At 52.6% G+C, this 27724-nt stretch overlaps 1 protein-coding gene and 1 pseudogene across 1 annotated transcript; one reads left to right on the top strand and one right to left on the bottom strand.

Moving 5' to 3' along the window:
* Window positions 1-470: 470 nt before the first annotated feature.
* On the bottom strand, window positions 471-27245 carry AXL (AXL receptor tyrosine kinase). The gene is made up of 20 exons (XM_016166868.2): window positions 26706-27245; window positions 25298-25520; window positions 24881-24981; window positions 24230-24406; window positions 19412-19492; window positions 19159-19274; window positions 16637-16847; window positions 16188-16327; window positions 15407-15557; window positions 15166-15192; window positions 13269-13401; window positions 12881-12972; window positions 10077-10172; window positions 9857-9934; window positions 8264-8356; window positions 7778-7899; window positions 7063-7172; window positions 4458-4617; window positions 3806-3942; window positions 471-2267 (listed from the first exon to the last, which is right to left on the bottom strand). Exons 1-20 carry the CDS (start codon window positions 26767-26769, stop codon window positions 1916-1918), a joined length of 2664 nt encoding a protein of 887 aa, XP_016022354.2. The 5' UTR covers window positions 26770-27245; the 3' UTR covers window positions 471-1915.
* Window positions 10898-11016, top strand: LOC118611604 (annotated as a pseudogene).
* Window positions 27246-27724: the final 479 nt, after the last annotated feature.

Below are 27724 nucleotides of genomic sequence, written 5' to 3'. Positions count from 1 at the left end.
TCTGTTACTCTAGTTTCTTTCTATGTCTGGTATCTGCCTGTGCTTGTTTGTATCTGTAATTTTTTTCTCCAGCCATCGTGTTCTAATCTTCCCTCCAAAGAAGGAGCAGGTAAGGATTATCCAGATGACTGTATCTGTAATTTTGTGTGTCTGTTACTCCATGTCTGAATTTCAGAATCTCTGTATTTGTCATTGGGTGTGCCTATGTCCATTAATTCGTGTGTCTTTGAGACGTGGATATCCATATGTGACCTTATGAGTAACTGTGTGTCTGTTTCTCACTGGGAGTTTCAGAGAGTCTGCATTTCTTTGCTTGCGTGTCTTTTTGTCTATGTGTATGTTCATTTCTACCCTCTTGAGTGAAGGGAAAACTCCTAGACCCCACCCCCTTCTCTTTATGAATGGAAAAAACTGAGTTGCCAGGTTGAGGGATCACATGAGTGCTGAGAGGAGACAAGAAGAGACAGAAGCATGGTTACAAAGTTTAATTGATCTGAGCCCCTCTGGAGGCACCAGAGTCTTCACTCTGTACAGAGGGCACGAGGGACTGGCTCATTGGGGCAGCATGGCCCAAAAGGAGGAAGATTGTCCCTGGGGAAAAGAGGCATCCCTAATGCATTGCACGGGCTAGAAGTGGGGCACACGAGGGGAGCTGGAAGCAGAGGTGGCTAAGAAAAAGAGGGTCACACAGAAGAATACTATAAGGTTAGAACCTTGGAATTGTACCTTGGAATTCTAGACCTGTAGACCTTTTGAGCCTTAGAACTACAGTGCTTAGAATCTTAAGATTTAATATTGGGGATTCTTGGATCCCTAATTAAAATCTTAGAAAGTCAGAATGTAGCATAGAACCTAAAGGTGTCCAACATTAGAAATAATTAGAACTTTGGTATCTAGTTAGTCGCAACTAACTGTAGAGTCTTATACATTGGATGCTGAGGATCCAGAATCTTGGACCAATAGAACCTTAAGTATCTCGGAACATAGAACAGAACAGCATTGGAATCTTAGAGTTTAATAATCTAAACTCTTGAAGTATTTATCTCGAATCTGAGACACAGAGTCTGGGTTCTTAGACTAAGTCTTAGAATATTGTATCTTAGAGCATTAGACCTTAGAACCTCCCTCTGTAGATTCTTGAACTTTTGAATTATAGATTCTAGAATCTTAGACCTTTAGGATCCAGAATCTCATAACAAGAGATCTGAGGAACATAAAGCCTTAGAGCCTACAATTGACCACCAGAATCTTAAAACTTGAGAAGATGAAATCTTGAAGCCTTATGATCTAGAGTCTTATACTCTAAGAGGCTTGGAACATCAAATTTTAGGCCTTAAAACCTCCATGTGTAGAATTGTAGGATTTTAGAATCAAGAATCTCCTACCCTAAGGAATATAAAATCTAAAATCAGAGTCTTAGATCCTATACTTCGAATTTTACAACTTTAGAAACTAAAAACTTACAGGCTTTATCAAGAACCTTAAAACCAGAAAAATATAGAGCCATAGAATCTCAGAGTTTTAGAATATAGGCCTTCGAACTTCCATCTCTAGAACCTTAGCGTTTTAGAATTAGAGACTTTGGAATTTCAGGTCCTTAGAGCCAAAGATTCATAGCATCTTTAAAATCTAGAACCTTTGAATCTAGATTCTTTAAACCTTAGAATCCAGAATCTTGGAATGTTAGACCTAGGAGGACCCTTAGGGATTATAGTCCAACCCCTTTCTGGTACACACAAGGACACAAGAGGTGGAAAGGGAGAGGATCTGTGTGGAATGAAAATGGAACAGGTAGGAAGGGAGGGCTGTGGTTAGGGGTAAGGCCTGGAATGGGGAAGGAGCGGGGGTGGGGGGTTGCCCCCAGTGGCAGTGCCTAGCTTGGGTCCTGAGAGGGAGTCCTGGGTGGAGGGTTGTCTCAGGCTCCATCCTCCTGCCCTGGGGGTGTTGGGGAGCCCCTGTCAGCAGGCAGGGTGGGGCCGGGGGCTGTAGAAGGGCAGAGGACATAGCGTCCAGCAGGATGGACCTCGGCCGCAGTGAGGCAGCTGCAGGAATCCTTAGAATCGGGCTGTGTTGGGGGGTCAGCTCCTCCAGCAGCTCCAAGTGGTTCGGCATGACTCCCACCCTCATCCATGTTGACGTAGAGGATTTCGTCGGGCTCCTGGACAGGGGGCAGGGCCTTCAGAGCATTCTCCAGATCTTCCCGCAGCTCTGCGAAACTTGGCCGGTCCTGGGGGTTCAGCTCCCAGCACCGGAACATCAGCGCGTACCTAGAACAGCAAAGTAAGAGGTGGGAGATTGAACAGGTGCTTAGAAGGGGATCGTTCTGGGAGTCTGGGGGCAATTTAGGACACTCGGGACTGGGAGACATTTCATGGGACTAAAGGCAACGATAGCAGTTTGGCGGCATCTGTGGGGATTAGGGAATCCTCAAGAGTTTCTGAGGGGTTTCTGGGATGCTCAGGAGCTTGAAAGCGTCTTGGGACACCTCTTTGAGTATGGGGTAGTATTTTGGTGATGGTTTGCTAGAGCAGAGCTTTCTGGTGTGTCTCCCCAGAACAGACTCTGGCATCAAACCCTGCAAGCCGTGTTGGTTTAAAATATGTGTGTAAATTCTTTGACGTTCTTCCCTTTAAAAGATGGAGCCTAATTTCTCTCCCCTTGACTACAGGCTGGATTCAGTGACTCGATTCTGACTCAGCAGCTGTCCCTGTGAATGTGAATGTAACGTGTGAATTGTGACGCTAGCCTGTAAAAGGCACTGTGGCTATGTCTTTGCTTTTCCTCTTGCAGTGCTCCTCTGGGGTAGGCCAGCTGCCATGTCATGAGGAGGCCCAAGCAGCACCGTGACAGGGTCCACAGAGCAAGGAACTGAGGCCTCCTGCCACAGCCATGCAAGTGAGCTACCTTGAAAATGATCTTCTGATCTTTAGATGGCAGTAGCCCTATCTGGACTGTAACCTCAATAGAAACCTTGATTCAGAATCACTCTGCTAAGCTGTTCCCGGACTGCTGACCTTCAGAAACTGTGTGAGGTGATACACTCTTGTTGTTTTAAGGTACTGGTCTTGGGGGTACAGATAACTAATACATCAGTGTTTGGCAAGTGACTTACCCTCTCTGTGGGCCTCAGTTTCCTCATCTACAAATGGGAATAATAATGGTATCAACCCACCTCACATGACCATGGTAAGAACCAAATGAGTTAATAATATATGCAAAGCAGCCAAAACAGTGCCTTCTAGTAAGTTCTTAGAAGCATTAGTTATTTTTTTATTTACTCCCCTTAGCTTTCAGAGCACCAAAGAGGACCTGGGGAGTCTGCAACCCCAGGCTTCCCCCTCCTGACATGAGCAACATCTTCCTTCCCCGCCTCCCCAAGTGCTGGATAAATGTTCTGCTCTTCTGGTGCCAACAGATGACACAATCTGATAAGCACTGTCCTAGAGGAGCCCGAGAACATCTCAGAGGAGACCTGAGAGCCTGGAGAAGCTCAATATAATCACCTGGAGGGTTTTGTGGAGGGTTCTGGGTGCTGAAGGGCATCTAGGGGATGTGTAGGTGCTCAGGAGTTCGGGATGGATTAGAATGTGGGGGGAGTGGGGCTTTCAGAGGCAGGGCTGCCAGGTAAGGTGGTGCAGTTATTTACTGCCCACGAACACGTGGCCGAAGGGAATGATCTAGCCTGCACTCCACACACACACACACACAAGGTAAAGGAAAAAAAATGTCAGGGCCTGTGGGCCGCTCCGGGTTTGGGGGTAAAGTCTGGGGTTGGGTTGGGGGCGGGGGTTCCTAAGGTCCTCACAGCCCATCCAGACAGTCCACCGGCTGCTTCAGGCGGTTCCCCTGGCGCAGGTAGTCATAAATCTCGCTGTTTTCCACTCCTGGATATGGGGTTTGGCCGCGTGTAGCAATCTCCCACATGGTCACCCCGAAGGACCACTGTGGTGGGGCAGAGGGGAGAGAATTAGAGAGTGTCCCCTGCACAGAGACACCGCCCACATGCAGGTCACAGGTACAGCCACATTTATGTGCACATGCATACATAGCTGTCTTTGTGGGTGCATCGCAGCTATTCACAGAACCACTCTGGCACAGGTATACACTCAGAGGTAACTTTTGTGCACACACAGACACGCTCACCCATGCACACACATTTACACACTTAACAGACACATGGTCTTGTGTATCACCCTCTGTGACCTGGCTATGTACATGTCTACATATCGTCATCTCTCCTAACCTGAACTGTCCACATGTAGTCCCACTTAGAACCTGCTGCCGTGCACACGTGAGCCCGTACCTATTTCCGGTGTGATCACACCACCGTTCAGTCTCCCGCCATATCCCGGACGTGGGCTGCCCACGTGGGCGGGCCCCTGTGAGCCCAGGTGCACCGTGAGACGATTAGGCTACGCCCTCCCGCCAGTCCCCACGCCTGTTATGGGCACACGTACCACATCACTCTTGCTGGTGTAGACGCGGTCGGCCAGGCTCTCTATAGCGATCCACTTGACGGGCATCTTGGCGATGCGGCCCTGGCGGTAGTAGTCCCCGTTGTAGATCTTCTTGGAGAGCCCAAAGTCCGCCACACACACGGACATGTTCTCGTTCAGCCTGCCCGGGTTGGGGAGAGGAACAGGGTGACGGCACTGGCCCCCTCCACCAGGAAGCCTGCCTTCACTCAGGCACATCTCCACCTCCCAACTCTGGCTGTCCTGAGGGTGGGATCTGTCTCCTCTCCTTGCTCCAGATTCTAAGGTCCTTCTTAGGATCCTTAGGTTTGATTCTCCATATACCACATATACAGAAACTTGCACAAACTTTAAGTGAGCAGCTCACTGAATTTTCACAAACACACCTGTGGAACCAGCACCCAGATCAAGAAACAGAACATCGTGGGACATCACACAAGGAATATCACACAGCAAAGAAAAAGAACAAAATTACCAATACACACACGATATGGCCTAACCTAAGAAACGTCACGCTGAGCAAAAGAAGCCGGACACAAAGGAGTATAAACTGCATGATCCCACTTATAAGTCATTTAAGAATAGGTGACAGAAGTCGATGTGACAGAAGTTCAGAAGAGTGGTTATGTTTTGTATCCATCCCTTGGGGCAGCAACTGGGAAGAGTATTAGGGGGCTGGCGGGGGCCCAGAAATGTGCTTTCTGTTGAGCCAGTGGCCGTTGTTCACATGGGTCTATTAACATGTAAACATTCATGAAGCTGCACACATAAGATGTGCATATTTTAGTGTACGTAAAATATACGTCAATTTTTTTTGAAGAAGGAAACTATTCAGTGCAAACAGCTCAATTGTGTACATCCATTTTTCTTTTTAAGTACGAAAAAGAAACACATTACCAGTCCTCCCTTCCTATAACTAGCCCTCTGAGGGCTTCCACGATCTTCACTTCTAATGGCGCAGATTACTTTTGCTTCTTTTTTGTGCTTTACAAAAATAGAAGACTCCCTGATGCTTGTGTCTAGGTTTCTGGGGTTCTGTTTTTTTAAGAATGAATGATTTCCAGCCAGGGTGATGGGCTTGGGCAGTAACCAATCAGCAGAGACAGTGTAGACTCCTGCTATGCCAGGAGTTAACCTTTAACTCCTGGGTCCTGGAGAGGTCCAAAGGATCACGGAAGGGGGGCGGGGAGGGCTGATGCTCAGGCATCTAGGCTGGTGGCTGCGGAGCTCATGGTGGTCTTGTGGTAGTGGGCAATTGCCAACTTGGTAAGGAAGTATTTCAGTATTTTAACTTATCGAGAAAGCAACAGGGCATGATAGTTGATTGATTTCCACTCTGATTTCCAGTGTCATTGTTATACTGGGGACTTGACTAGGATCATCCCAAATTAAGAAATAAACAAGTTTCCATTTTGACTGGTCTACCCAAGCCTTTAGGTCTACTTTCTTGTTAACAGGAAATACAGGGAACAGAGGAACGAGCAAATGCCACCACAAGGAAATAGGCATATATACAGGACTAACTGCAAGACAACTGGTCTGGTCTCTTCCAAAAGAATATGCCGTAAAATATAAAAAAATGGTGATGGGGAGACTATTCTAGATTAAAGAGACCAAAGGGGCATAACAACCAAATGCAATATTGGGACCTTGAATAGATCCTGGTACAGGGTAAAAATAACCCTAAAAGACATTTTGGAGGACAGTGGAAGAATATGAATATGGATTAGGTTATGTTATGGAGCTATTGTTAATCATTATTTTAGATGTGACAACAGAATTATGATTATTTAGACATAAGTCCTTATCTTTAGGAGATACCTACTGAAGATTTAGGGGTGAAGTGTCACTCTCTTGGCAACTTACTTTCAAATTGTTGAGGGGAGAAAGAAGAGAAGAGGGCAGAAATGTGGCAGAATCTCAACAAGGAGGGTGTATATGGGTGTTCGTTATGCAATTCTTTCAACTTTTCTGTAGGACTGGAATTGTTGAAAATAAAAAGTTGGAGGAGTAATAAATTTCCATATTCCCAAGAGCTGTGAACATTTAAGCATCTTGTAGAAAATTCTCTGGTTTTCCAGCTGTGAGTCCAACATTGTAATGGAACTAATATTCTAAGCCTGTGTTTACACACGCACACACACACACACACACACACACATATACACACAGCCTGCCCTCACCGTAAGCCTGGTTCTGGCATATTTTCTGCTTGCCCATCGGTGGGGCAGTCAGATCTCCTCATCCAATGTGGCCCCTCCCCAAGGCAGCCCCAGGCAAGACATTCGGCATGGAGGGGGACAGAGATCGGTCAGCTCTGCCCTTTTCACTTACCTCATACTGCCTACTTATTCTGCCCTCTTGCCTCTTCTCTCCCCACATCCTAATGCTCCTTTAGGATCTCAGTTCAAGGCCCGCTTCCTCCAGGGACCTTCCCACTCCCCTTGGTGACCTATCCCATTCCTGAGTTTCGACCTGCCTGAGGGGTGTATGTGTGTGTGTCTAGCCTCCTCTTTCATCTTCAGAAGGAGGGAAGTTATTTATTCCCTGAAGAGGGGACATGGTCTCTGGAAAGCCCAACACTCACATGCAGTTCCTGGCAGCCAGGTCCCGGTGTATGAATCTCTTGGTACTCAGGTACTCCATGCCACTGGCAATGTCTGCCATGAACTTCACCAGCATCTGAGTGGGCAGGAACTGGGGGGCCAGGGCAGGAGGGAGTAGAGGTCAGCAGAGTCCCTGAGATCCATCCCTCCTCCCTCTTTCCCTTCCTATGTGTGCCTCGCTCTGCCTTGCAATGCCTGCCCACAGCTCAAGAATTAAATCTGACCCCTCTTCAACAGGGTCCTATATATTCCTTCCTGTCTTCCTCTCTGATTTGATCTCCTACTGTTCTTACTCTCGACATACACTCCAGCCAGAAGCTTCCTTTGTGGTCTTCAAATGATCATGCTTGTTCCTACCTCTAAGCCTTTGCCCATATTGTTCCTTCTGCCAGGACTGTTTCCTCCCAGGTCTCCCTATCTCCTGCCAGGTAGTTCTTTCAAGGTCACCTCCTCAGTGAGATCTTGTTCATCTAAACTGAATGCCTGGCCTCCTATCATTCATCCTACTCTATTTCCTTCCTAGCAATTATCTTGCTTATCTATTTAACTTGATAATTGCCCAGTCGCCCCCACTGGAAGACAGCTCCATGAGAGCAAGTTCTTGGTGACCGTGGTCTTCGCAGTGTCTGAGCAGGGGTGGGTACCTGGTAAGGTACTCAATAAATACTTGTAGACTAGATGATTAAATGCTCTCACCACTGGCTGGTCCCCGAGCCGGGAATAGAGAAGGAAGCTGTGCAGGTCGCCATGTTTCATGAAAGGTAAGATGACCACAGGTGCTGGGAAGCCCTCTCGTTCAGATCCCTGGAAACAGACGCCTGAGCCCCCCAGGCAGCCCTGTCACTCTAGCTGGACAGAAGGGGAAGCCACCACCTCCCCCAGATGTGTCTCTCCCTCCCCATCAAATGTGGCCTCCAAATGGTCGTGTGGGGTGGCAAGGACCAAGCTTCAGAGAAGCCAGTTCCAGCACTGTTCCCAGGGATTTTTCCCCAGTCCTCCTAGGAACCTCAGCTATTTCTGGAAAAGGTCAGAAGTCACATTCCAAACTGAGGGAGAGAAGGAGGGGAGAGCTTGCTGGCTCTGAGAGAGGGGGTGACAGGGAGCCTGGAGGTTCCACCTTCCCAGTGCCACAGGGAGGGGTCTTCACGAGCCTGTAGACCCCCTAAATCTGCACCCCCTCACCGATGAGCCTCATGACATTGGGGTGGTCGAATTCCTTCATGCAGACAGCTTCGCTCAGAAAATCCTCCAGCTCCGACCTTGTGCAGATGGCAACTTGGGGGCAAGAGGAAGGTGGGTAAGGAGGAGAGGAGGGACAAGGAGGGAGGACTCCTCCTCCTTCACACCTTCATCATCGTCATCAATAAGCGCCAGGTGCTGTACGCAGCACTGGACATATATTAACTCATTTAATCCTTGTAGGTGCTATAGATGTTTTAAAGATGGGGAAACCAAGCCACAAAATGGTTAAGGAACCTGCCCGAGGGCACATACAGCTTGCTAGTAGAATAGGCAGAGTTCAAAGTCAGGCACTCTGCCTCTGGGTCCACGTGTGCGAACCCCTCCAGGCTGCATCCCAGCCTGTCTCCAACAGCCTTGGGGATCCATATGATTATTCCCATTTTTACAGCTCAGGACACACTGGCTCACAGAGTCAAAGTGACTTGTGCAAGGCCACACAGCCGGGATTCACATTCAGGTCACGAACATAACCTGGTACATAGGAGATGCTCAGTAATGAATGAGTGAGTGAGTGAGTGATGACTCCATAACCCAAGCTTCTAGGCCCTGTGATTTGAAAAGGATCATTTCTACCTCACCTCAAGCCTCAGCCTGACCCTCTGTGCTTCTTCCCTGTGTGGAAAGGACTTCCTGCCCTGGACTTCCTGTGCTGTGTGACCTTGGACTGGCTCCCACCTTCTCTGATGATGTAAATAATATAGGCACAGTCCACCTCAACTGCATGTACTATGTGCCAGCCCAGGCATTAAGTGCTTTGCCTCACAACACCCTAGGAGGTAGGGACATTATGATCCTTTTTCCACGTGAAGACTGGGCAGCTCAGAGAGGAATGGGATCACACAGCTGATAGATGATAAAGCCAGGTGTACCTCATTCCAGACCTTTCCCATTCTGCTATGTATCACATGGGGCTGGCCCCTGAAAACTACATTTCCCAGGCTCCCTCCCCTCCTGGATTCCTATTGGAGTTTGTCAGCACTGGTGGGAATTGGCAGGTGGGAGGAGGAAGGGAGAAGCCGTGTTATTTCACCCTATTTCTGCTTCCAGTATTGCTTGGGTGTGACTGTGTCTCTGTTGTGTTTCAAGCTCCTACAAGGTTTCCCCGAATTCTGTGATTCCTAAATCCTGCTGGGCGTCCCTGGCTGTGGGCTCTGGTAACTCCACTTCCTTCCTCTGCCCAGGCCAGCACAGGCCGCGGGGGTGCAAGGGACGCACTGCTGCTGCCCATCTCCAGGTTGCCTCACTGCTCCCAGGAGTTCTTCCAGTCCTTCCTACCCCTTTGTACTAATCTCCCCATACTACATTCCTTCCGTCAAAGTACCTAGCAGGGACTTTGTTTCCTGCCTGGAAACCTGGGGTTCTGTGGTGTGAGGCTACTTTGCTGTTAATTTTTCTGCTCTTCTGCTTCCTTGGTTCATGGGGCAGGGGCCTGGGGCCACAGGATGGGGTAAACTTGAGAGGATGAAATGAGTTAATACATGTGTGCCCGGGGACGGGGGTCCCACATGTGTGCATGTGCATGCGCAGACTCACTCTTCATTGTCTTCACAGCCACCTTGAGGATGGAGTCATCCTGGTTGAGCTGGCCCTCCATCACAGCTCCGAACTCTCCTGCGGGGAACCAGAGGGAGACTGGACATCAGGGGGGCCTGTGGGGACTGGTTTCTTGAGGTTGGGTGGGGTGGGGAAGTGAAGGACGTCACGGTACAGGCGTGCATGCGTGTATGTGCACGCACGCGCTGCGTTGGCTCACCTTCTCCCAGGGTCTTCCCCAGGGCCACCTTATGCCGGTCCACCATCACATCTCGCAGCTTCTCTTTCAGCTCCTCACTGATGCCCAGGCTGTTCACTGCATGGGGGGTGGGCATGAACAGAGCCACGGAGCTGAGCGGACATTCAGGGGACACTCTTCATAAAGCTTATGCCTGTGGTTAAACTACTGAAATAGCTACTGCCCTGAGCACGCCCCCACCGCTAGCCTAGCTCCTCCTCTAGAGTCCCTGGACCTTCCCCCAGAGCAGCGGCTGAAAGGTTAGAGCTCGGCACATTACTTTGCACCCCAATTGGTCAGCATCCTGCCATACCGGTTGTTAAATATATTCCTTAGCTTTTCCTTGAAGTATAATCTGCACAAATTATAAGTGAATAGCTCAATGGGTTTTCACAAACCCAACCCAACAGTGTAGCTAGTGCCCAGACTGAGAATGGACCATGACCTGCCCTCTTGGGGGGTCGTTTTCCTGACCTCTCTCACCACAGATTAGCCTTCTCTGTTCGTAAACACGGAATCACATATTATGTTCTCTTTTGTGTCTGGCTTTTTTCACTCATCATAATGCCTATGAGACAGTTTAGTTGTTGTGTGTAGTTGTAATTTCTTCATTTTCATTGCTGTGTAAGAACAGTTCTCAAACTCATTGCCTTCAGGCCTCTTTTACCTTCTTAAACTTATGGAGAGCTGCAGAGAGTTTTCATTTATGTGGGAGATACACACACACACACACACACACACACACACACACATACATTTACTGTATTCAAAGTTAAAATGAATGAGCAGGGGTAGAATACATGGTCTACGGCCATGCCACCCTGAACAAGCCTGATCCCATCTGATCTCAGAAGCTAAGCAGGGTCGGACCTGGTTAGTACTTGGATTAGAGACCGCTTAGGAAGACCAGGTGCTGTAAGCATGAAAAATAAAAAATAAGGAATTGTAAGCTGAAAAGGTCCTTACAATCTATGAGGTCAATCAAAGGTTGCCTCACTTAAAAAAATAATAAAAAGAAATTTAAAAAAAGAATACATGAGCACGAGTTCCATCAACCAATCACCAACAGAGTGATGACATCATCATACATCAGGGAGCTTCTGGAAAACTCCACGGAACGCTTATGAGAGAATGAGAGTGCAAAAGGGCAACGAGCGTCTTGGTATTATTACGAAAAGAGTTTTGACCTCATGGATCCCCTGCAATGGCCTCGGCGACCCCCAGGGACTGGATCGCACTTTGAGAACTGGTGCTGCATGCTATTCCATTAGGCCGCTGTGACCTCCTCGCTTCCTCTTCCTTCTCCTCGTAAATAAATGTCTTTCCCAGCCCTTTCCATTATCTCCCTGGGGCCTAGCAGCCTTCTCACTGTGGGCTAAGAAGAGACCTAACTCTGTTCCTTTTCCTTCTGGATTTAAGCTTACCCAACTGGAAAGATGAAGAGATTTGACTGGGTGACTTATGATGTTCCTCCTTAGCTGGGACCCTTCATAACTCTATAATCCTCTAATACAGGGGTCCTCAATCCCCAGGCCATGGACCAGTACCAGTCCGTGGCCTGCTAGGAACAAGGCCACACAGCAGGAGGTGAGCGTCAGGTGAGCAAGCGAAGCTTCATCTGTATTTGCAGCCGCTCCCCAGAGCCAGCATCACTGCCTCAGCTCCACCTCAGATCATCAGGCTTTAGATTCTCACTGGTCCCTGGTGCCACAAAGATCGGGGACCACTGCTCTAAAGGACAGCCTACAGTTCTAAGATTCTATGATTTTCAAGATCCTAAGGGTTTATGGTACCAAGCACATAATTTTTTAGGCCAAAATCATATCCCGTAGCTTCTCCTTCAGCTCCTCAGTGATGTCCAGGCTGTTTCCTGCATGGCGGGTGGGCGTGAACAGAGCCACAGAGCTGAGCAGACATTCAGGCGACACTCTTCATAAAGCTTATACTCATTGTTATGCTACTGAAATACCCTTACATTCATTCAGAAATAGCTAGTGCCCTGAGCACCCCACCCTTAGCCTAGCTCCTCCTCTAGAGTCCCTGGACCTTCCCCAGAGCAGCGGCTGAGAGTGTAGAGCTCAGCACATTACTTTGTACCCCGAATGGTCAGCATCCTGCCATGCCGGTTGTTAAATATGTTCCTTAGCTTTTCATTGAAGTATAATCTGCACAAATGATAAGTGAACAGCTCAATAGGTTTTCACGAACCAAACCCAACCTCGTCTACCTCTCGAACATTCTATAATTCCAAGACAGTTAAGAGGATGGACGTCGGAGTGAAACTGCCTGGGTCTGAATCCCAGCTCTCCAACTGGCGGGCTGTGGGGCCCTGAGCAAGTTACTTCACCACTATATGCCACAGCTTCCTCATCCACAAAGCGGAGGACAAAATGCACCTGCTTCACTGGGTTATCGTAAAGATTAAATAAAGTGGCATGTGTATAGCAGTTAGAACAGCGCCTGTCATATAAGAAGTGCTAGGGTTAGCTGTCATTATTAGCATATAATCATCTCGTCATCCTCACCACCACCACCACCATCACCACATTGCTCTAAGATCCTACGGTTCTGAGATTTGGTTGTCTAAGATTTACTGTGTCTAAGATTCTATTATTCTAAAGTTCTGTGTGGTTCCACAATTCTGTTGTTTTTTTGGATCCGTGGTTCTAACATACTAGTATTCCAAGGCCCTCAGAAACTTTTGGTTCACGCATCTATAGAAGCCTAAATCTTCAAACTCATTATCCTCAAACCAGGGCAGGGAGGCATTACGTTGGTTCACTTACAGGTGGCTTCAGTGGTCCGGCGACTGTAGGACTTGCGAACGCGGTATCTGACCACCAGCTCACCCCTCTCCACTGTTGGTTCAAACACCTCTCTGGGGAAAATGGGGAGGAGTTGAGGGCAGGGCAGAACCCTGTGGAACCCCCTCCCTTTACCAGCAGTAAAAGCGAGCACCATCCTGTTCCCAAGCCCTGCCTGCTGTCTGCTCCAGCGTTTGCTAAGCGTGTCTTGTACTGCTGCCTTCTGCCTTCCGTTCATTCCCCAGACCCTTGCCCCCATTCCAATACTTGGTGATCTCTCCTCCTGCACCAGCCTCCTCATGGTCTGCCCACCTCCAGCCGCCTCTTCTCAGTCCACATTAACCTCCCCACCCATGGAGGTCCAACTCACCCATAGCGGGTTTCCTTCCTCCGTCGGTGGACGAGGAACACGGTCAAGATGAAGACGCAGGCAGCGGCCACAACGGCTCCCAGCAGTACATACCACCAGGGCCGTGAGAAGGCGGGGGCTGGGGGTTCACTCACTGTCAGGGGCATAGGGGACAGGTCATGCTGAGGCCCTGGGTCTAGCTCCTTGGGACCCAAGCGGGTGATGTTGAGGGGAGGCAGATGTGGACACACTCGAGGAGGCCTGTGATGGGTACATTGATATATCTAGGGAGAGTGGGCTGGGCAGGGCTGGGCTCCCTGTGACACATTAAAGTAGGAGCGTGGAGCTCGTAGGATGGGTGAGGTGAGGTAAGAGTGGAATGCACACTTGAGCAGAATGTGATGAGTGTGGAAGGACTGTGAGATAGGACTGAAAGACTCGTGTGGAATGGGTTAAGAGTATGCAAGGTGGGCTGGATGAGCACGGGACGGTGTGTGTGAATCTCAAGTACTCTAGGGGTGTGTGATATGTGTGACGACTGTGTAAGGAGGGAAACCTGGGGTGTGGCAAAACAGGGGAGTAGGGGAGAGAACGCACGCAGTGAAGGATGGGTGCACGAGGCATGTGCAGTGAACATGCCAGGGCTGGGAGGCTTCTGGGACAAACGACCAATGAGTATGTTTGAGGATTGTGCAACGACTACGAAAGGGTTTTCATAAAGCGAGGGATGAGAGTGGAATAAACGTGCAAAGGGGTGTAGTATGCAAAGGAGTGAGTGCAGAGTGTCAGAGGGGTGTCAGCGGAGTTTGGGGTATATGAGAAAGGAGTACTTAAGGAGCTTTAGATACAAGGAGTGAGCAGTTATTTGTAAGGATTAACTTTGATGGAGAAGAGTGTGCGATGAGCATGTAAAAAGGCAGATGAGGAGGCGATAAATGGAAAAGGTGTGTAAGAAGGATGGTAGTGACTATGTAAAGACTAGAGAATGGGTATGTGCTGCGTGTACCAGGAGCTTGGCGTGGGCGCGTGCAGAGCGGGAATGGGTTAGGATTGGCTAGGGGCAAGGGACTGATGTGTAAGCAGTGTCAGAACAGTGTGAAAGGAGAGCTGTAGAGCATGAGATAGTGTGGACTAAACGTCTTTTTAATGTTTGCCATGCGAAATGCATGGCGAATGTGTAAAAAGTGTGCAGTTTGTGAATGCACTGGGTTTGGGAGGTATGTGTGAGGAATGAAGGATTATAATGGGATGAGTGTGAAAGGAGGGTGAATTACTGTGGAAGGGGTATGCAAAGAAACGCAGGAAGGCATGCGAGGAATATTTAAGGACAGAAGAATGAATTACAAGAGGTGGGCTATTATAGTGCCAGAAGAATACAATGGGTGTAGGAGGAATATTTGAGAATTGTCGAGAAATATTTGAGAAATGAATGTGAGGGGGATAACTCATCCATTGGTTTGTCCATCTGTCCGTCCATCCATCCATCCATCCATCCACCCACCTACCCATACACCCACGCACCCACCCATCCATCCATCCATCCATCCATCCACCCACCCACCTACCCATACACCCACGCACCCACCCATCCATCCATCCATCCATCCATCCATCCATCCATCCATCCATCCATCCATCCACCTACCCATACACCCACGCACCCACCCACCCATCCATCCATCCATCCATCCATCCACCCACCCACCTACCCATACACCCACCCACCCACTCATCTACCATTCACTGAGTACCTACAATGTGCTGGGCTATCAGGGACCACACAACTCAAGAAGGAGAGGATTAGAGTGATGAGTCTGAGAAACATGAAAGGGATGTGCGAAGAGCATGTGTGTGGTGTTGGGGTCCTCGCTGGGCACTGAGGGAAAGGAGGTCAGAGAGGAGATGCCAAAGCCCTTACCCAGCTGGTGCATTGGCTGTCTTTGCCCTGTGAGGAGAAAAGACAGAGGGAGGACATGCTCAGGGACAGCAAGTCTGGTGTGACATGAGTGAAGGAACGAGGCTCTCAGTAAGGTTGCAAGTAGGCACAGAGCATAGACTGGGGTAACATTGAAAGTTGCCAGGAGCAAGTCAGGGGCATCTGAGAGAGACAAGGTCCTTGTGGGTAGCTTGAAGGAAGCTGAGCGTGGCTTTGGAGTTACCTGGGCGCCAGGGCTCCAGGGGCACAGGGAGGCTCCAGGGTCCGTCCCCAGAGGCGGTGTAGGCTGCCACGCACACCGTCAGGTTGGGTACTGTTCTGTCTCCCCGCAGCTCCAGGGTCACCTCTTGCTTTAGCCCTATGTCCATCAGTACCTGAGACGTCCAAAAGTGGTGTCAGGGTGGAGCCCCAGGCCCCTAACGTAGAAGCCTTCACCCCCAGCCTCAACTCCTCATCTTTCTCAAAGCCCCCTCCTCATCTCCAGTCCCTCCTCCCCTACCTCTTCCTACCCTTCATCCTAATCTCCCTCCTTTCATCTCCATGCTCCATCCTGTGCCCACTAAAATATCAGATCCACCAGGGCAAGACTTTGTCTCATTCACCGCCATGTCCTCAGGTCCTAGCTCAGGGTGCAGCACACAGTCCTTTTGTTGAAGAGCTGAACTCCCAGCTTTTCACCCTCATCTCTCTATCCCTTTCTAATTTCCGCCCTCATCCCCACCCCATCTCTCCAGCCCCCAGGGGTGCCGTTCACTCAAGACCTCTGGTGCAAGGTAGGAAAAGGAACCGCTTCCTCAAGATGCTGCGGAACTACCTAATGTAAAATCATCAGTCGACTGAACCACTCCACCAGGCTTCTCTAATCTTCCCACGATGGGTTCTTCTAGGCATAACGGGGTTGCGCACTACCCGCCGGGCACAGCTGTCATGCCTGCCTGTCATTTTCTCCTTTCCATCTCCCTCCTCCCCAGCTCCTCCACCCCACCCAAGCCAGCAGCACCCACCTCGGGGGTGTCCTGGCCTCGATAGGCCAGCCGATACCCTAACAGGGTGCCCTGCAGGGGCGCTGCTGGCTTCTGCCAACGCACGAGGGCTTGGCTCCCATTCAGCATGGCGCTAACGTTCTCGGGGGGGCCCAGGGGCACTGGAGGACAGGGAAGAGGGGAAGCTGGCACCCTCACATCTTCCTGACCCCCGCCCCTGTTCCCAGGAAGTGGGGGCAGGGTGCAAAGGGCATGCATGTGGGCAATCCGTGCAGGCCTCCCAGGAGCGGAAGCATAGGGATGAGGTCCGGGAGAGACACCAGTGGGCTGTGCTGAGTGGGGGACTGGACGGGAAGGAGATGGAGGCCAACGGGCTAAGTGGGTGAGAGGAGATACTGGGGGTGGCACGGACATGAGCGGGGTCCAGCGGGGTAGCGTGCAACGTCTCCCCCTCCCTAGCTCCTTCTTACCTCCCTCCGGCGTCTCCATGGGAAGCCAGTGGGTCCAGGGTGAGGAGCCCTGGCTACTGGCACACGCCATGCGGACGTGATAAGGGGTGTGAGGACGGAGGCTGCCCAGCCGAAGTCGGTGAGGGGGAACGGATGCTTGCAATGTGAGGGGCTCCTCCGGGGGGTCTGGCTCTCCCAGCCTGATGCCCACCCCATCGTCCGACAGCACAGCCTGGGGAGAAGACAGGGGCATGAGGACAAGATGGCCATACACTCACATGAGGCAGTCACAGAACACACGATGGTGGTGGTCCTAGAGTGATTACACAACTTCACAAGGGTCTGTGTGTATTACAGCTTCATGCTAGTGCCACATGGGCATCTGCATCTGCAAAGTGAGGAGACCACCCGACTGCACACACACGTGGCTCTGCCATTACTTGCAAAAGCCGCCTCTAGCAAGATGTTCCCTCTCTGAGTCTCAGTTTCTTCATCTGTAAAACGAGGAGGAAAACAATGGCTCCCTACTTCACAGGGTCAATTGAACTCACGCTCCTAAGCATTTAGAGGAGCGCCTATATATATTGAGTGTTTGTCCTGATTGGTAGTTTGTGTGCTTGCGTGCGAGCCTGCCCATCAACAAGTGTCCCATTTCTCACGCCCTGCACAGCGGCACAGGCTGGCACACCCATCTGGTCACCGAGAACCACACGATCAGGATGGCACGGCCACAGCTGGGGAATTCATCAGTGCAGCATGTAAACTGGTTTGCACAACAGCTAACATTTCTTAGGTGCTACCTATGTGCCGGGAACCCTGTTAAGCTCATTTTGGGATGAACTCACTGACTTCTTACCACCACCCCACAGTGGCAATTTCTTTTTTTCATTCCCGTTTCATAGACAAGGAAACAAGGGCCCAGAGAGGTTTAGCCGCTTGCCCAAAGGCACACAGCCCCCACATGGGGGACAATACCACCCCAAGGCCTGGGGAGTTGGTGGGCAGATGGTGGGAAGGCTGTCCCCATGCCTGCTCTCTGACCCACAGTGACAGACTGGAAGAGGAACCTCTTCTGGGACAAAGAGGACAAGGATGCAGACAGCCAGCCTCCCTGTACCCACTTCCACTTCTCTTTTCCCTGGGATGCCTGTGCCCCTCCTGTTTAAACACTTTGGCCCAGTCTGTGCAGAGCAGGAAGTGAGACCTGCAGAGGGAAGAGAACACACTTCTGCTTTCCTGTGGACACTGGACGGGTGTGGGGTCAGGGTCCAGCTGACTCCTGACCTGACATTTGAGGTTTTCCCAAATCAGCTCAGACTCTGAGACTGAATTGGTTTCATCATTTTTTTAGTCACTGGGGAGAGCCGGTCACTCCCCTTTCCTGGGCTTTACTTTCTTACCTTGAAAATGGGAAGATAACAGCCACTACCTTCCACGATTAAAATGACAAGAGAACGAGGCTGTGTTCAGGGCATGTAATTATAAGAATGACAACTCCATTTTAATCAAGCGCTGGCTCTAAATGGTCTTTAAGGAGGTAGGGAGCACCGTTTGGGTCTGATGAGACAAGGGTTCAAATCCCACCTCTGCTACTTCCTCGCTGTGACCTTGGGCAAGTCACTTAACTACTCTGGGCTTTAGTTTTTTCATATGGAAAATGAGTGTAAACATAGACCACACTTCACAAACACACAAAAGGGGGTGTGTAAAGCCATACGCAAGGCCCAACCCACAGCTGACACTCAGTGAAAGTTGGCCATTATTGATAATTGTCATCGCTCATCCCGGGTCCTGTCTATCATACTCTTACTCCAACTTCCAAATGCTGGGGGTTTTTTGGTCTGTTTTTTCGTTTTTGTTTTTTGGTGTTTTTTTGTTTGTTTGTTTGTTTTTTACTCCAGAGGAGAAGCTTAGGTGCAGAAGGCTGAGTCTGGCCCACCTCAGCTGTCAGGCAGTTTCCGCAAAAATTCCCTAATCTGTCTGGCTCTGAGCTAGGCAATAATGAGGACCCAGTGGTGACTGAGACAGCCGGGTCCTGCCCTCCCAGAGTTTACAGTCCAGTGGGGAGACAGACTCACCCCCAGACAGTGACAGTGCAGTGTGGTCAGGGCTGAGGTGGGAGAAGCACAGGGCTGGGAAAACCCAGAGAGGGCTCTGGGTTCCCATTCTAGCTAGAAGTCAATATCATTAATACTTTTTAAAAAGCAAAAACAGCTAATAGTTGATTACATGTTTCCTATGTTCTAGACACTATTTTAAGTTTATTACTTGCATTATTCATTGAATTCTCACAAGCCTATCAGGTATGTACTACCTTTATGCTCATTTTATAGATGAGGGAACTGAGGCCCAGAGAGGTTTAAGTCACCTGCCCAGCAGCTGGTGGAGCCAGGACTTGAACCCAGGACCTCTGGCTTAACCTGAGGCTCTGCTGCCCCTCAACACACAAATGGCCAGGACGGGGTTTCCCAGAGAGAGGCTGAGGCTTGCAGGTGCAAGTGGAAGGGGGACTGAGGTGGAGGTGAGCAAAGTCTGAGTCTCACCTGCAGGGTGCAGTGGGTGAGGGGGTAGATGCCACTCAGGCCTGGGGTCCAAGCCACCTCCAGCTCCGTGGGCTGGCTGGAAACCAAGTGGAGGTCACGGGGCCGCTGGGGGAGCACTGTGGGGACAAGAGGAGAGACTGAGCTGGCGGGCCTTTGACCCAACCTCCCCACCATGCCTTCTATCTCAAGCCTGACCTTTGACCTAAATCCTACACCCTCTGACACCCAGCTCCCCAGTGGCCTTTCCTGTCACCTGTGATGGTGGCCGTGCGGGATGTGGTGATTCCCTTGGCGTTATGGGCTTCACAGGAGAAAGAAGATGTCTTGTTCAGGCCTGGGGAATCATAGGAGGGAAGGCCCAGTGTCAGAGAGGGGAAGGAGGGGTTCCTGGGCCACCCCCTACCACGCCCTGCCCAACAGGGTCAGCGCAGCCCAGAGGGGCACGTGCTTGGGCAGAGATGTGGAGGGGGAGCACAGGCCTTCATCTCAAACACAAAGATAGGCCTGAGGCCTCAGCCCCAATGTCCCGCCACACAGACACACAACGTGCAGCCACACAGAGGTACGCACACACACAGACAGCGACCCACGTGCATATATACACGCGCGCAGACACTCACACACAGAAACACACTCACATACGCAGACACACACAGGGACACACTCACATATACATACACGCTTGTGCACAGAGACACATGTACATACACAAAGGCACACTAGAAACACACCCACATATCAACACACACAAATACATACACACAGACACACAGATACACAGTTATACATAGGCACGCACAGAAATACACATATCCGTATATGTATGTGAGACACATACACCAATACACAGTTATATACACGGACACACGCAGAAACACACACTCACATATAGAAACACAAATACCCACAGCGAGACACAGATACACATGCAGAGATACACACTCACCTAGATGCACAGACACAACCACACCGAGCCACACAGACACACGTAGGAGCCTACGCACCTAAAACACACACTTAAGAAGCAGGCCCTCAGGGGTCTGTGTAAATCTAGAGATATATATTCACTTATAAGCTCTGTCCGCACCAGCCCACTCCCCCACGCTCATTTGGTCACGCACCTCAGTTCTAGCCACACGGCCCCTGGGGTTTCTGGGCAGCACACGTCACACACGTCACACACGTCCCGCCCGTTTGGAACAGGCTTCCCGCCGCGCCACATGGCCCACTGCCCCCTCCTCCACGTCTGCTGCTCACATCCCACCCTCTTCGTCATCCTGTCCTTGACCTCCCTGTTTAAAATCGGAACCTCCCTCTGTGTGCAGCCCTCTTCCTGCATCACCTTTTCTCTTCGGTTCATTTCATCATCAGTGTCCTTTATGTGTGACTCGTGTGCCTTGTTCACGCTCTTTCTACTCCACTAGCAGGCCAGCCCCAGGACACCAGGAGTTTCTCTCTCTCTCTCTCTCTCTCTCTCTCTCTCTCTCTCTCTCTCTCTCTCTCTCTCTCTCTCTCTCTCTCTCTCTCTCTCTCGTCCCTGGCTGTATCCCCTGGGCCCTAAGACGGCCTGGCGTACAATAGGGGCTCCACAAATGTTTGTTGAAGGATGAACGAATTTACGTGTATGTGCGTGTGTACTTAAGAGTGTGTCTGGGTACTTAAGAGTGTGTCTGGGTGTCGGTGGAGGGGGATTGCCTCCCCTCCCCAGTGTGGTGGTGATGGGAACACAAGTAGACAGACACACACACACGTGCACATACAAGTACAGAGACAAACACAAACACGGAGATACACAACAGACACAGATGCACGCACCCACAAGCGCACACACCGGGTGAGAGGACGTAAAGAGGCCCAAATCTGAAGGCTGCACGTGTGACCGCGGCTCTGTGCCCGGCTGTCCGCGGCCCCGTGTGGATGCCGGATGCCGAGGGCTGCGCGCCTCTCTTGTGTTTGTTCTGCGCGTGTGCGCCTGTGTTCCCACCACCACCATCTACCCGCAGACACAAAGTTTCCTATTCTTAGTCAGCAGAGGGAGTGGAAGGAGGGAAAGCGGCCGAGGCCGGAAGGGGGTGGGCAGGGAAGGTCCTGGCTCCTCTGCCCAGGCGCCAGTTTCCAGCCAAGGTCAGGTGCCCGCCCGCAGCCCGGCTGCCCAGGCTGCCGAGGGAGGAACAGGACAGCCCCCGGCAGGCGGCAGCAGGGGCAGCGGGGGCGGGGAGCCTGGGTCTTGTCCAGCCACCTGGCACGTGGGAGTCCGTCAGGGTCACTGCCCCAGGAGCTCAGGCTGCCCGGCGGAGGAGCCCTGGGCAGCAGGGGGTTCTAGAGCCTGGTCCTGTTCCGACCGCAGCATTCCTGCCCCCGCGTGAGTCAGTCCTGGGAGCCCCCCTTACAGTGCACTTCCGGCCTCCCGGGGCGCAGCCTGGGATCCCCCTTCCCAGGCCCTGGCACCTTGAGGGAAGGGGGAGCAGGGACGAAGGGACCCCTCCCCTCCGGTGGACTCCTCCTCCACAGCTGAAGAGGCCCGCTGCAGTACGCTAGCCCTCCCCTCCTGCCCCTGCCCCTGCCCCGGCCCTTCCCCCTCCCCCTCCCCGCGCTCTTTCGGAGGGAATGAGAGGGACTAGGGAGAGAGGGGGCATGCACTGAGTCAGCCTGAGGGACAGGAGCACAAACGGATGAAATTCCTTGACACAGCCTCCCTCCCTTCCCCCCCCCCCCACACACAATGAATCACACTTAACACTCAGGGACCGTTATTGGCACAAAAACAGAAAACGCGCACACACTAAGCTACACACGGGGCTGATGCCGTCACAAATGCACAGTGACAAATACACACTTGGTGAATTACACAGGGGCTGACGGTGATGCACATACACGAAGAGACACAAGCATAAACACAATCAAACGTGCACACATCGACTACAAACACCTAGTAAGAAAATGTACACCTGGGCTGCTGCCGACAGACACGCAAACTTCCCTGCAGATTGAGATGCGCACATCAAGCAACAATTTTACACTGAGGTGAAGTGGACAAACATACACACTAGGATCTGAAGAAGTCAATGAGGCTTTGCTCACACGCAAACGCAGCCAAGCCATCAAAACACAGATGGATACACTCAGTATTTCAGATACAACTCATCGAGATGTGGACTAATGCAAAAGCACACACTTGCGAAGACACATAGGGCTGCGGCAGACACACCAGCGTGGAGACACGGCCGTGTGCACACAGGCGGCACTGACACATATCTGCACACTAGCTTTCAAGCACCCGTGGGCATCCTCCTAGAGGCCATTGGGCCAGACAGTCCACAGGGAGAGCAGAAGTGTGTTGTTACTGCTTGCTGTGAATCACACACACACAAATACGGGGCCCACGTGATAGAGTCACATACCAACATGCTCACCCTGTAACATATCCACAGCCACCACAGAGACATCCACAGACGTGGACACAGATATGTAAATACAGTCAGTGGAAACACATCGAGAACCCCACCGCGTTGTCCATGGATCTATTCGAACACATTCTAACTCCACGAGGAAACAGAAGCCCACACCGAGACACACCCACGCCCAGAGGCACACACTTGTGAACCAACATCGTCGCCTCTACACGGGAGGTGTACAGAGCACACTGCCATCTCTGCCCCTCTACACTCATACACACTCCACCCTCACACAGTAAGTCACCGCTGTGAACACACACGAAGGACAGACACAGCGTGACACTATAGTTAGGGACACATACACGCACACGCACACACGCACACACACTCAGCCACAGAAGCTGGCTTTCATTAAGACACACCCTTATACAAAGAAGTCAATGCTGACACTGAGACACAGATCGAGAGGGATCTGGACACACACCCAGACTCCCCCCCCACACACAGACTGGGACACACATATACACACGGATCCTCCCCACACACATGGCTCTACCACGTATGGGTTATACGCCCAGACGCTCTTACACCTGTGGTCCCCCCAGTTCTCCATGGGATTGGGGGGGGCCAAACCCCCTCCCCCCACCTGGGGTCCTGCCAGGCTGACTCAGACCCCAGAGCCACAGGCCTGAGTCACCCTTACGGAGGCTGGCATGCTCTGCATGGCTCCCTTGCACACTCAGGGCCCCAGAATCCCTGGAATGTGGGCACCTCCTTTCAGCCAGGGACCCGCAGCCAGAAGTCCCCCTCCCCATGCCCGCAGAGGCAGGAGCAGGTTGGGGGAGCCGGAAGCTGACACCCTCCGGGGTCCTGCCAGCTCCCTCTGACGGACTGAGCCTCCCCTTTCTGCGTTCCTCTCTTCTTCCTCAGTGAGGGGGAGCCCCCTGCACCCACATCCCGCAACATTGCCTCTGACCTCTGTGTGACCCCACACTAAGTTCTAGGAGGGGATGGTTACCCTGAGGCTCGGGGAGGGGGGATTCCTCTATCACTCAGATCTTCCTGTCCTGTCTCTCTCCATCTTGGGTTACCTCTGTGGTTTGTCCCTTCCTGTGTCTGGTTTTCTCTCTCTCTGTATCTGTCATTTTCCATCTCCCACTTTCTCCCCATCTCTTTGCTTCAGGGTCTTTGCTGTGGCCCATCAGTGACAGAGGTGGGCAGATTAGGGGAGGTGGGATTGAGGAGGGCACGGTGGATTCTGGTGTCCTGCTTGGGGTCAAGGGCTGACAAAGGGCCATCAGGCCCACACACACTTGGGCCGTGAAACAGCTCGGAGGAAACCCGGGACAAAGAATTCCATTCAGAGAGAGAGGATGGGGTAAGTGGAGGGAGAAAGAGCAGAGAGATACGGAGAAGCAGAGAGATGGAGCACAGAGATTGAAAAAGATGGAGGAAGCATCTGGAGAGGAGTGAGGAGACAGAGACAGATGCAGAGGCAGACTCAGAGACCAAGAGAGAAACGGACAGAGAGAGACAGACAGAGAAGGACAGAGGGACAGGCAGAGAAGGACAGAAGGACAGGCAGACATCCACTCGGAGGCGTGAAGCACTCCCTCGGTCCCCACTTCCGTCCTGCCCAGGTCTCAACGCTGAGCTGGCTGCATTCCTGGACTTACCTGGAACACGCAGTACGTGCTGGGGGCCATGGCCCATGGCCGGAGCCAGGGGTACAGCATTCTGGAGCCAGAGTAGGTCCACAGGCTCTGGGGGCCCCTGGGCCTGGCAGCTCAGGTTGAAGGGGGTGTTGGCAGCCACAGTCCTGTCCTCAGGCTCCTCCAAGAAGTAGGGCAAGCCTGGGTGGGTGGGTGGGGGTAGAGGCTGGGTCCCTCTGAGCACCCCAGGTATCTGACTCCCTGCTAGGCTGTTGGAGGCTGTAGGATCTTTAACCTCATGTCTGTCTCCTCAGGCCTCTGCCCCAAGACACTTGATTTCCCCCCACTACTGTCGGGCCCCCTCAGGACATCTTTCGGAATATCTGACTTTTCATCCCATTTCACCAATATGGAAGCGAGGCCCCCGGGGTTGGGGAGAAGGTTAAGTCATGCCTGTGACTCCTTATCTGGCCCCAGAATGTCCTACCCCAAGCATGGCTGACCCCAGGACCTCCAGTGATCCCCAAGATGTCTTCTTTCCCAGACACATAATCCCACCCTTTCCTGCCCCCAATAATTTATGGACCCTCAGCTTCCTGAACCCCCAAGATCCTTCAGCACCCTTTGACCCCTCAGGATTCTTGACCTCCCATGACCTCTGAGCCCAGGGCTCACCCTCGAGCCCGACGTAGCCCGGCCGGGACACAAAGGTCCTTCCTCCCAGGACCACGGCACACTGATACCATCCCGCGTCCGAGAGCTGCAGGGACGAGAGTCTGACAGGGACAGAGGAGGGAGAGAGGTCCGGGGTTAGAGCTGGACATAGGGAGGGGGTCATCAGGACTGAGAACGGGGGGTCCGGACTGGAAACACGGACAGGCTCAGAAGCAGGTACTATTATTAACTCATTTTACAGAAGAGGAAAGCGAAACCCAGGATGACATCACAGGCTGGAAGCCACACAGCTAGGGAGTAGCCACGCTGGGGTTTCAAGTCAGGTGGGGCTCCTGACAGAGACTTCTCACCCACCATGTGATGGAGGCAGGGGCCGGGGAGAGGGCCCAGGAGGGACGCAGGGTCATGGCTGGTCACCTGAGTTGGCTGATCACTTTCCAGTCATCCTCTGCGTCTTCGTCCAGGGGGACCTGGATCTGGGTGCTGTCTGTCAGCTCTAGGACCTGTCCATCCCGAAGCCAGGTCACCTCAGGAGGCTCCTCGTGAACCAGGAGCTCACATCGAAGGGCCCCCATGAGTCCCCGGGCCCCAGTGATGTTCTCTGGGCTCGTCACAAAAGGGTCCACCTCGGCCTGGGAGCCTGCAGGGAGGGGACAAAGAGTCAGCTTAGGGACCCTCACTTTCCTTGACGCCTAGACTCCTCAGTTCCAGCTCTCCTAATCTGCCTGGGGCTGCCAGGACCCTGCCAGGCCTTCAGGCCCACATAGTTGTAGTGTGACCTCAGCGGGGGGTGGAGGGAGGAGGTTTCAAGGGGAGGATGGGAGTCGTCCCAGGGGACCAGGGTCCAGCCTCGATCCTCGTCAGCCTCCATCCTTCGTCGCTGGGAAGTAGGCCCAGGATCTGGCAGCCTCCCACGCCCTGGGCTGCCCGTAGGGCCAGGCTTTGCGCCCCACCCCCTCGCCCTCCTTTGGGGTCTCTAGAGACTTGATAGATTGGGCTGGTGGGTGGAAGGGAGTGGGGGGTGGGTGGAGAGAGATAGAGAGAGAGAGAAGATGAGAAAAAGACAGGGAAGGCCAGACGGAGAGAGAAGACAGAGAAAGTTGGGCAGGGAGAATCAGAGGCAGAGCAGAAGAGAGTCGCGGGGGCGGGGGTGAGACATGAAGAGAGAAACATCCCAGAGGGTAAAAAAGTTGTGGGAGAGACACACAGAGGGAAACAGACACGGAGAGAGACATTGCTAGAGATGCCTGGAGAACAGGGAGAGATAAAGACAGAGACAGGGAGAGAGAGAGAGAGAAAGGGAGACCCACCCACATGGCAGAGCTGAAGCCAGAGACAGAGACCCTGCCCCAGAGAAGACGCAGACAGACCAAGACAGAGGTGGGGCATGGGCGAGCCCGTGGGGGTGGCTGCCCAGGGGTTTTCCCTACGGCTCTGGACCCTCTTCGTCCCGCCGCCTGACTGGGTACTCCATTCTGGAACCTTCATTCCCTGGCAGCCCCCATCCCAGCCTCTCTCCTCCAGGACCCCCTCGATTGCAGCCCCATCCCCTGCCCACAGCTTCTCTGGGTGTCGGTCACTGTGTGTCAATCTCTTCCCCTCTCTGACCCTTCTAGTTTCTGTTTCGTGTCCCTCCGTTCGTCTCTTAGAGTCCCTTTCTGTCCCCCTGGCCTCTCGAGGAGTCTCCGTGTCTCCCAGTCTCCCTCTCTGTTGTCCCAAGGAAACTCCCTTTGGAGTCACCCCCAGCACCTGCCATCTGCCTGCCCGCCTTGCTGCCACCCCAGCCCCTTCCCTGGAGGTCTCCTCGCAGGCCCCCATCACTCACCCTCGGGGGCCACGCACCCCCAGCAGCACAGCGCCAACCACCAGGCCAGCGGGACCCTGCCCATTCTGGGGCACTGCGTGTTCTCTGCCAAACTCTCCTCAGAAGTTGCTGGCCACCCCGCGGGGGGAGGGGGCAGGGCCGGGCTGTCCCCGGCCCTCCCCCCAGCTCCGGGCTCCCCTGCTTTGGCACTGCCCGCCTGGCACAGTGGGGGCCCTTTGCCCCGGCTCCTCTTGGTGGCCGCCTTCCCTGCTCCCCGGCCGCTTCTCTCCCTCCCAGACCTCAGCAGCTCTTTCCCCGCCCCTGGCTCCCCCTGCCCCCGCCCACCGGCCCAGAGCCCCGGGGGCCACCTGGGCTTCCAGGGGTTAACTCGGAAAGGAGAGGACCAGCCCTGTCTTAAAGGGGCCCTGGAGGGAGGCTGAGGAGGGGAAGGGGCCCTGAAGGCTGCACCCCTAAGCCCGGGCCAGCCCGGGCCAGCAAGCTCGGAGGCTGTGCCTCTCTCTACCCAGCTCGGGCGCTGTCCCTCTGGGCTCCTTCGGTCTTCGGTCCGGTAAACATTCCTCCACAACTCCACTCCCCTCTCAGCCTGTGCGACGCCCCCTCCCCGGCCTCCACCCCTAGCCCAGCCCCGCCAGGCACTCCCCTCAGCAGACAAGGACACACACACACACACACACACACACACTCTCTCTCTCTCTCTCTCTCTCTCTCTCTCTCTCTCTCTCTCTCTCTCTCTCTCTCTCTCTCTCGGATGTCATCCACACACAGAGGCCGAGGCTGGGACAGGAGGAGACACGCAGGGGCACGCTGCTGGCCCACGGGACGTACTAAGAAGACGGGCTGGGTCAGAAACTCCATTCCCGGAGGAACCAGGACCCGGAGAACACCTGCTGGGGGGGCTTCCCTGGGGTACGCTCAGCGCTCAGCGTACACCCAGAGAGACTTGTAGCCTCATGCAGAAAAGACCCACCGAGGCGCAGAAGTAGGACCCCGCGTGTCCTGCGGAGGCGCCCCGTGGGGGT

This window comes from Rousettus aegyptiacus, unplaced genomic scaffold, assembly GCF_014176215.1.
Source record: "Rousettus aegyptiacus isolate mRouAeg1 unplaced genomic scaffold, mRouAeg1.p scaffold_m13_p_14, whole genome shotgun sequence".
Classification (NCBI taxonomy): domain Eukaryota; kingdom Metazoa; phylum Chordata; class Mammalia; order Chiroptera; family Pteropodidae; genus Rousettus; species Rousettus aegyptiacus.
Note: the sequence above shows the minus strand (reverse complement) of the source record. Positions and strands in the feature narration are given on the sequence as shown.